Source organism: Cucumis melo, chromosome 7 (genome assembly GCF_025177605.1).
Source record: "Cucumis melo cultivar AY chromosome 7, USDA_Cmelo_AY_1.0, whole genome shotgun sequence".
In the NCBI taxonomy this organism is placed as follows: domain Eukaryota; kingdom Viridiplantae; phylum Streptophyta; class Magnoliopsida; order Cucurbitales; family Cucurbitaceae; genus Cucumis; species Cucumis melo.
The window spans coordinates 15,850,738-15,861,723 of NC_066863.1; the positions used below are offsets into that span (position 1 = coordinate 15,850,738).

Consider the following 10,986-nt stretch of genomic DNA (forward strand, 5'->3'; position numbering starts at 1 on the left):
ATGTCGAATGCTTGATTTTGAATTTAGAAGGTACTTATGGTGCTTTACATTGAGGTTTAGATTACTTGGTTAGGTTCTTAGGAGGTTTTGGAATATTTTTGTTGAGCTGTTCTAGAGTTCTTGAATGCCCATTGGGTTAAAGCTTTAAAATTTAATTACCTATGATACTTGGATCCTTGAGTTGAATGTTAAAGGTTTAAAATCGACGTTCCATTATCTTTATAGTTTACTTGGTTGTTACTTATGTAAGCTTCGAAACAGACAATGATTTTAGGTACTAGATCAGAATTTAGAAAGCCATTAATGTGCTGTCGAGACCATTTTAACAAGGTATCGATAAGGTTTTGGATAAATTTAGTGGGTTCTCTCATAGTTCTTAAATATTCATTTAGTTTTAGTGTAAACTTGATTTTACCAATATTGTTTTGTATGAGGAATTGAAGATTTAGAAAACTTGGAAGCATTGATCAACACGGTTGAGGTTGTTTAAATGAGTTTGGGTAAGTTCCTAAGTTATTTACTCGTTAGTTTGATATTGAGAGTGTATTGAAACGAAAGATCCAATGAGTTTGACTTAAGTTAGGACATCCATTTTACTTAGAATTTAAATCTGAGGTTTAAAGGTTGGAAAGTGGATTTTTAGTCTAGTCTAAGAAGATTCGAGAATGCAAGGAATCTAGAAATGTAAAATAGCTTGAATGCTCAAAATGAAGTATTTTTGGAGATTGTTGTGCCGTCTTGCTAAGTGAAGAAAACTGACAGACTTTAATCTTTCTTTCAGACCAAATTTAAATGGGGAAAACGTATAATCTCGGTGGATTGAGTCATTGATAGTGAGTGGTTTATTTTCAAGATCGTGTGAATTATCTGAAGAAGCATTTTCAAATATGACAAAATTAACAAAAATATTTACAAAAGATAGTAAAATTTTAGTAATTTTTCATTTCTTGGAATTATCTATTAATATAAGTCTATTACGGACAATGTCTTCCAAGTCTGATTTTTTATTTATAGTTATTTTGATTCGTTAGAATTATCTAGTAACTAATATTTTTATCATCGAAAAATTAACCGAAATAATCAATTTTAATCACCATCGAATAGTAATGTTATTGTTTTAAAAATTAAACTTCATTTTATTTATTGATAAAAATGTCCAAGTACATAACCCTTAAAGAAGATTGGATGTAACCAAAATAATGCTGCATATATCATTCAGAGTCTTGCCATTCTTCAAAAGCAACGACGTATCCTTTGGTGGCTGCCCGAACTCACCCTGACAGTTGTCAATCTCTGTCATTGCATCATAAGTTACAATATTGACGGCATTAAAGTCACCAACTGCCAAATCCTTTTGGGCATTTTCAATGTGACCAACAATTTTATTGTAGCTCTCAGCGCAAGACGAATATCGTTGCTTAAGTTGAGGATTGGTGGTGGTGTTTTCCAGTGAGTTGGCTAGTGTCAAAGACTTGCGAGCATTTGTATTGGCAAGGTTTAAGGTGTATATGACCAAGCCCTTTAGATCTGTGGTACCTGCAGATTTCAACACATTTGAACAATATGGTGGGTTTGAGGTGTTTGGACAGATGGTGGAAACGTTGTCGATAGATGATGCCACATTTGAAATGATGGTGAACAAAAGAACTCCAAAGAGAGAGATAATAATGGAACAAGAGTTATTGGCCATTTTAATTTCTTTGTTGTTTGATAGTATTGTGTCCTTATTGATGTGGGTCATTTCATCAATACATATATATATATATAGATGAAATCTAGAGAAATGGTTTCTCTCTTATGAAGGAGAAAGGGAAGTTGTAATTACATTATTAAAGAGCCTATTTTAGTATTTTGTTTGTTTTATTTCGTTCTTCTGTTATTTTTATCTTTAAAAAGTTAACCAAAATCAATTCATGAATAACCAAGATGGGTTTTGTATTTACCTTTTATTTTATTTTTTTTTTTTGAAAAGATACGCCTGAGACGTTAAGGTGTGCTATGGAAAAGTACTAGAAGACATAGTAAAGTCAACGGTTGTAAATTTTTTTTCTTTTGTGTATGTTCTTTTGCTTATCGCCTACAAGTTGTTGAGCTAAGCAATAAGAGGTAGACTATAAAGCTAATGTTAGCCCGCATTCCATTATCCTTATATGTATATTGATATTCTCTAAGTTGTGAAATACAAGTTTAAAATCAAAGTGTAAATTTTTCACGAGTTGAATTATTTTAATGAGAAAATTTTAGGAGCAACTTTATTTGGATAATGATTTGGAAATTTAATAGGTGATAGAAAGGCTAAGGAAATGGCCAAATTGAAGTTTGGTTTTGAGCTAAGGGCATAAAGGTCATTTCATATTTTTTTAGTAAATAAAAAAAGAAGAGAAAATATCTAACTCTCTCCTTGTCCTTTTCCATTCTTAGAGAGATGCCCCTCGTCCAATGTTTTTTTCTTTTTCTTCTTCTTCTTCTCGCCGACTCCCTCATCCCATGGTCATCTCTCCCTATTTATCTGTCGCTCCTTTATGCTCACCATCTCTCTCTTACGTCGTCTAGCACTACACGCCCTGTTAACCACTGCTCCGAACACACACCGCCAGTCGTAGCAAGTCACACAAAGTTGCGTTGTTGTCCGTCGTTCTTCAAGCGATGTCTTAGTTGCCGTTTTTCGTTCGTTAAGTCGCTGCTCTCACCTATTGTGACGTCGTCGATACAAGTCTTGTCTCAATTGTAGGTCAAGTTTCAGTTTGGTATTTTCTGAATCGGGTTTTAGGACGAGTTAGTTGTGGTATAGCTGTCGTGTGTGGTAACTCGCCAGAAATCAAGAAAGTCCCCATTCATATGCATTCCTGAGCTAGATTTTCCGCTTAAAGTAAGGACAATTTGAGGTTGGATCTAAGGGGAGTTTTTATTACCCATTAAGTTTAAGCTTGAGTTTAACAATATCCATTTCATTTCGTTGTTAGATTTGGATTCTTGGATGATTTTAGCCACTGTCCAGCCTATAAGAAGCTCACAATTGGGCATTTTCATACAACTTGAGTAAGATTCTAAGGTTTATGGAGTGAGTCTTGAATATCTATCTAATTTTATTGATGATATTAAATAACTCATGATGTCGGATGCTTGATTTTGAATTTAGAAGGTACTTATGGTGCTTTACATTGAGGTTTAGATTACTTGGTTAGGTTCTTAGGAGGTTTTGGAATATTTTTGTTGAGCTGTTCTAGAGTTCTTGAATGCCCATTGGGTTAAAGCTTTAAAATTTAATTACCTATGATACTTGGATCCTTGAGTTGAATGTTAAAGGTTTAAAATCGACGTTCCATTATCTTTATAGTTTACTTGGTTGTTACTTATGTAAGCTTCGAAACAGACAATGATTTTAGGTACTAGATCAGAATTTAGAAAGCCATTAATGTGCTGTCGAGACCATTTTAACAAGGTATCGATAAGGTTTTGGATAAATTTAGTGGGTTCTCTCATAGTTCTTAAATATTCATTTAGTTTTAGTGTAAACTTGATTTTACCAATATTGTTTTGTATGAGGAATTGAAGATTTAGAAAACTTGGAAGCATTGATCAACACGGTTGAGGTTGTTTAAATGAGTTTGGGTAAGTTCCTAAGTTATTTACTCGTTAGTTTGATATTGAGAGTGTATTGAAACGAAAGATCCAATGAGTTTGACTTTGCCCGAAATTGTGGGAGGAAAAATTTGTGTGGGAGAAAGGGAGAGAAAAAGTAAAAATGAGGGAAAACTAAATAAATTAGAGATTTTTTTTATATAAACCTTATGCCCTCGTTAGTTGTGTTGCCATATATTTAAATCTTGCATCGGCAAAAAATGTGAGGTTTTTGTCATGAAAATTACGTTGACAAATATTTAAAATATCTGCCCATACACGATTTATGGCCATAATCTAAAATAAACATCGGTTGAAATTCAACTTAAAAATTTTCTTTAAAACCACACAACTTTTTGCCCATGTGTATATTTTCGTCGGCAAAAATGATAATATGCCCATGCAATACACAACTTTTGCTCATGTACATATTTTCGTCGGTAAAAACTAATATGTGCCCACGCATTGCACATCATATCTTTGCCTTGTTTTTTTTTTTTTTTTTTTTTTTTTTTGCATTTCGAGAAAAAACCGTCGGCAAAAACCAAAATTCTTGTAGTGAATGCTAGCTCCTAGATATCTCACATCTGTTTAGCACTTAGTTACGGCTATTTCGGTCGAGAATGTACTAATTACAACTTAGTAATTCTTGTAAGTGTAACCTTCCATTTTCAGATCTTAAAGACAAGAATCATTATACTCTTGAAAGTGGAAAGACAATATGAAAACTGATCTAAAAGACCTTATCCATGTATAGAGTTCGCGTTGTTCCGAATCTTATAATACAGCCCTCCGAAAGGAACATCGCGCCAAGGGAGACTAGCAGACTCTTTACATAAGATGCCCTCATTCCATTGTCTCTACATGAACGATTCAGGATCACATTGTTTGTACTAACTATAGAGCAAGTCACATCCATAGTGTTCCTGGAATAAGGCCCCCCAACCTTATTCATCCACTCGTTTAGACTATAAATTCGAACTTGATCCACATTTATATTTCTACATAAAGTTCAAGTCTACACTAGATAGACTCGGAACCTTAGTTAATTGGATTCAAGGTTATAGTATTCTATTTTCACCAATAAATCATCAATAACCACTTTATTGAATAAAATATAATTTTAATTACAAATTACGAGTTTTAGGACGTAAATTCCAACTCATGTACCAAATCTAAATGATCATGTAATCAAATTAAACGATCGTCTACAAAGAATCTTGAAAAAAAAATCGTTTAGATTTAACTATCCAAATCTAGCCAAATCTAAATGATCGTGTACCAAATATATTATGCGCATTATTGACGGTGTGGTTTTCGAGACATTTTTTATATTTTCCATTGTGGGCCTGTGAATAAATGAGATTTTAAGATTTTTATGTAAAATCAAAAGCAAATTAGATGCTTTCTCTAATTTTTTTTCATAATTAACCTTTGCATTTTTTTAAACGACATCCCTTTAATTGAGTTAACAAAATTCAATGCCTTATCAAAAAAAAATTGTGAAGAATTTGATGAAAGTAAGTACAAAACCACGAGAAGATTGAGAACAAGGTAATGTGCGTGGGTTACGAGCTATGCCCCCTCCCTTTAATGTTTGATTCTTTCTGTTAAATGAAAATTTTGAGTTAGCAAATATTTATTATTATTTTATTCTAAACATACATTCCAAGTCTTCTTTATAAACCCCATACATTCATACATGGGTTTAGGCCCTAAGAGCACCTAAGTTTTGGAAGGGGTGAGGACATAGGCAAAAGTAGATTTGTAGATATCTCCACGCACACGTTGTCATCGTCCGTTGGACGTGGTGTGGAGAGAAGAGGTGTAGAATAATAATATAATATATTTTTGCTAAAAACTATCTTTAATTTTTCAAAACCGTTCTTTATGTTATAAACGTTTCTATAAATTAAAATTTCAAAACGTTTACCGTTTCTCAAATTAAATGGTAATCATCAAACAATGGTTTTTCTTTTGTCATTAATATTATGACTGTTGGAACCTCTCTCCCCGCTTACTATATATATGTCTCATTCTTTTCTTCTTATTGTCGCCACGTACCGAAGACGACGCAGAGCGGCCGACATCCTTAAAAAGGGTTTAGTTTTAAAAACGAAAAAAAAAAGGAGTCGCCACCAATCTTTTTTTACGATGTGATTGGACACCGAAATAAAGTAAATCGTTTTAGAAAAAATAAAAACTGGTTTACGAAAAAATTAGAGTTGAGTTCGGGAGTCATTTGTGTACGAGGAACGTGTTAGCATCCTGTAACACCCGTTTTAGAAAACGGTGGCCAAATATAATGTCTTGAATAGCATTCATTTTTCCTAAAAGAGCTATGTCTTATTTCATTGCTCATCACTCCAATATTTGGAGCAATGATCTCATAAAATAAGTGGGATACACCCATTAATTAGACTATATTGAGGAAAAATTCATCACCTTAAGAGAATGAGAAATTATTACAATTTCTCAAATTCTTTCATAGGCTAGTCTTTGAATAAAGTTTTTTTAAACATTGATTAAATTTATTTTCTCTTGGGATCAAATCTCAGACACCCAAATATATTGATTCCTCACCTCAAGAATCTAGAAACAACGGACTCCCAAAAATAACTTTATTCTCTTGTAGGATTTTGTTTTAACGAAATCGGCGTGGGTTATTATAAAAAAAAAGTAGATTAGGAAACCTTATGAAATATATATTTAGTTTTGAGTTTAAAAGGAATAATTTTAAAGCAAAAAAATATTCTAAATGGTTTAAAGAGAGAAATTTAAAAAAAAAAAGATTTCAAAATTACATGCAATTATGGTTATACGTATTTTAAAATTTTCAAAAAAAAATAATGAAGGTCAAATAAAAACAACACGTCATAAATCAAATCAAATATACCACATGATAAATTAGGCAAAGAATTTAGGATATCAATGCATGTATATACTGAATATAACAATGGTAAATGAAAATAGGTTAAAAGAAAAAGAAAAGAAAGATACATAATAATGATAAATAAAATAGGAGAAAAAAAAAGAAAGAAAAAAAACTAAAATAAAATAATACACAAATAAATACATAAATAAAAAGAAATTAAACAAATAAGTAAATAAAAGAAAAGAAAATGAGACAAAAGGGATGGTGGAAAATTTAAAAATAAAAAATTTATAAAATAAAATAATAATAATAACGATAATAATAATAAAGATAATAAGAGTTAAAAGAAAAAAGTTATGAGTGTATGAAAAAACTAAATAAATAAATAAGTAAAATTTATATATATATATATATATAGAAAAAAAACTGAAGGTGAAATAAAATAAAATAATAATAATAATAATAAAATTATAATAGTTTAAAAATAATTATAAATAATAAATAAATAAATAAACAGAAAAAAAGAACGGAAGTAAAAGGTTTATGATATTAATAATAATAAAAAAATAAGTTAATAATAATTATAAATAAAAAAAGTAAATAAACAAACAGAGAAGAAAAAAACAGTGGTGAAGTAAAAAAATTATAAAATAAAATAATAATAATAAAAGTAATAATAAGTTAAAAATAATTGTAAATGAATAGATAAAATTAAATAAATAAACAGAAAAGAAAGGAAGAAAGAATAAAAAAAGAAAAGAAAAGAAAACAACAGCGGCCACCCTTAAAGAAAAAAATAAAAACTAAAAAATAAAAAATAATAATAAAAAAAAAGACACTGAATAAACAAATAAATTAAATATAACAATGATAATAATAATACTATCGTAAATATAATGATATTATAAATGTAGATATCCATAACCTACATAGATTACAATTTTCATATAACTCTCACATTCAATTTGTAACACCCCATAAATTTAAGAAACTTATTATGGGTATTACATTAAGTAGACTTCGAAGTTAGGGAATGTATTCGGTTGTTTTGTGTTGGATTAATTAAATATATGTACATTGGTGTGTATATTTAATTAAAGATTATGGAATTTGGTAGAATTTGTTATTAACTAAGACATGAGAGCCAAGTATCCTAAGTTGTTCAAAGATTAGAACTTTCGAGGACGAAAGTTTCATAAAGGAGGGAAGATTGTAACGCCCCAAAAATTAAGATAATTTTGGAGTTAATTATCGTAATTTTGTTTAAGTAGATTTAATTTATTGGGCGTTATTTTCAATTCATTTAATGAGAATTATTGGATTTATGTGGGAATTGAAATTCATTAAATATTTCTTGGATGAATATTTAATTAATTAGAGGTTTTGGCATGTGTTGTTTGTTGAGGTTTTGATTAGAAGGTAAGTTAAGAAAATTAAGTAAAGTTGTGGATTTTTAGTGTTGTTGAAGTTGAATTTAATTAAATAATTATGGATGTTATTTAATTAAATTGTAGAGTGGAAAAGTTGTTGGAGATTTAATAATTATATGTATATGTGGAAATATATATATAATTATTATGTTAAAGGAAAATATAATTATATTTGTTGAAATATAATTATTTAAGGAAAAGATAATTGTATTTTGGAGAAAGGATATTTATGAAGGGAGAAAAGGTAAAATAATTATATTTTGGGAAAATATAATTGTTTGTAAAAGGATAATTATTTTGGATAAAGATAAATAATAATTAATTATGGTGGAAGATAATTAATTATTTTGGAGAAAGATAAATAATAATTAATTATTGTGGAAAATAATTAATTATTTTGGAGAAAGATAAATAATAGTTAATTATTGTGGAAGATAATTAATTATTTTGGAGAAAGATAAATAATAGTTAATTATTGTGGGAAATAATTAATTATTCTGCAGAAAGATAAATCTTGATTATGGAGTGGAGTTGTTATGTTTGGGTTAAGATAATTCATGTTGGAAGTTATAAGTGATTTATTGGAAAAGATTTGATTGATTAAAAGAATTGAGGATTTAAGGTAATTGGAGATTTTGGAGGGAAAAAGTTAGTTTTAGTGGAATTGGATTTAATTGAATATATATATATATATATATGGATATATATTTAATTAATAATTTGGAAAAGTGTAGTTAATTATATTATAGAATATAATTATATTTGTTTGGAAAAAAAGATAATCCATGAGGAGAGAGATGGTTGATTTGATTGGACGAAAAATATATATATTTATTTAAAAGAGAGAATAATGGTTTAAATAAATATATATTTATTGTAAATTTTGGTGAGAGAAAAATAATAATAATAAAGAAGTATTATTATTAATGGTTATAATTGGCTAAGATTTTGTGCATTTAAGGCATTTATTTAAGAAAGATAATGGGAATAAAGATATATGTATATATTTGGTACTATATATATATATATATATATCCTAAAAGGAAAAGGAAAAGGAAATAATAATAATAAATATTATTGTTATTATTTGGGTCTATAAATAGCATTGGAATGCTTAAGTTAGAAAGTAAAAGAAAAAGAAAAAGGTTCTTCATCTTCTTCTCTAAGATAACCCTCTGCTGTCGTCGCCTCACCAGTTGTATTTAAGATTGGTCTCTTTTGAAGCTTGAGGATTTAAAGTGATGAATTTTTCCATCAAGATAAGAGGATTTTTCAACTTCCATCTGCTTAACCTTGGTAAGCCAATGAAATTAAATTAATATTTTATTAATTTAATTTTGGATCTATTTGGAGTTTCTTAAAGGGCTCAATTGGCTAATTTTTAAGAATTAAATCTTAGATTTTCCCAATCAAGGTTGAATTGGTTTCAACCCCTTTTGTTTGAAAAGTTAATTAATTTGGGAGGATTTTTGGATGTTAGCCAATTGCTAATTTCATTAATTAAAATACTGAGATTTCCTTTTATGATTAGAATCAAGTTAATTGGAGAATTTTTACTGTCAGCTAGGGAGTACCTTGTTTTGCTAAAATCTCAAGGTAAGAGATTCTCCTACTAGACCTTCGAATTGAATTCAAGAGACCGCATGTAATTATGATTATGCATTGATGGTAGCTAAAATGCATAATTTGATGATAATGATTATACTGAGATTATGATGATGACTGATGTGATGTTATGATTGGTAGTATGTTGATGATGATAGCTGATGTTATGTTAATGACTGGTAGGTTGATGTTGATGGTTGTTGATGCATGATATATTAATCACATGATTAAGGATGTTAAGATTAATATTCATGCCATGTTCTGATGTTATGTTATGCTACATGCTATGGATAGGGTGTTCTGTTAACTTTGTCTATTAGAGTCGTACCTGCATGGGTGTCCTTCGGGATCACCACCTTTTTAGGACTGCGTAGTCCGACAGGACCACCAGTCTGGCATTGACATAGACATGATTCGAGTGATTCGACGGGATCACTCGCAGCCCGATTGTCTTAGTGTTTCCTTCGGGTACACTAAAGACCAGATTGTCCTAGGTGTTCCTATGGGTTCACCGAAGACCAGATATGTTCCTACGGGATCACATGTTGCACGTGTTCGGGAACGTGCCAGTTCTTGGGTACCACTTTTCAGGACTCTAATGGGAAGTTAACAGACACCTAGTGGGACTAGTAGTAGGTCCCTTAGTGAGTATATGTTTATACTCACTCTTTCTATGTTTAATATTTCAGGCGAAGGTAAAGGTAGAGAAAAGCTGGCGAGCGACAGAGAAGGATCCGTGACATACCATATGGGGACTCAGTTTTGCTTTCGCATTTATGTTTCAGTGTTTTAGTATTCCATTTTTAATGAAAATTTAGTCTTCCCTCGTTTCAAAAAAATGTCTCATGTCATTGTTTCTTTTTAGTAATGACCTCAGCTTAGTATAAAGAGTTGGATCGTTACACAATTCCATATTGTAACTTATACATAAAATGTCCTATAAATAGAGGAGTGCGGTGCCTTTGTAAGACACACCACAATTGAGTTCAATTGTCTTCTCTTCTCTCTCTCTTCTCTATTCTTCTTTTGTGTTCTTATCTAGTTTTTGGATTTTTATTTCATAACACGTTATCAGCACGACGCTCTACAATTTTGTTATTTACAAAAGGTAGGTTATAATATTAGTTTTTTTTTTTTTTTTGTATTTATGAATATTGCATGAAACAATCCATGTATACATCATGCATAGTTTAAATGCTTGAGAATGTAATATTTTATACCTATTGCATGTTGTAATTTTACATATTACGTTTACATGGTTATTGTTTGTTAAAGAATATATATTTTTTTTTTAGTTCATGATAAGATTATGATTTAGTTCATCTTTAATTTCTTTATGATTTATATGATCGTTTATGTTTGGTTCTTATATCAATTATTTTAAGATCTATGTATAGTTTATGAGTTCTTTATATTTTGTGTTTATAATTTAATTGTTTACTTTATATTAGTATA

The 10,986-nt window shown here is 29.7% G+C and overlaps 1 protein-coding gene across 1 annotated transcript; it reads right to left on the minus strand.

Annotated features, from left to right (window-relative positions):
• Positions 1–1,171: 1,171 nt before the first annotated feature.
• LOC127150386 (pectinesterase inhibitor-like) lies at positions 1,172–1,690 on the minus strand. Its single transcript, XM_051088092.1, has one exon. The coding sequence runs from the start codon at positions 1,688–1,690 to the stop codon at positions 1,172–1,174; it is 519 nt and encodes a 172-aa protein (XP_050944049.1).
• Positions 1,691–10,986: the final 9,296 nt, after the last annotated feature.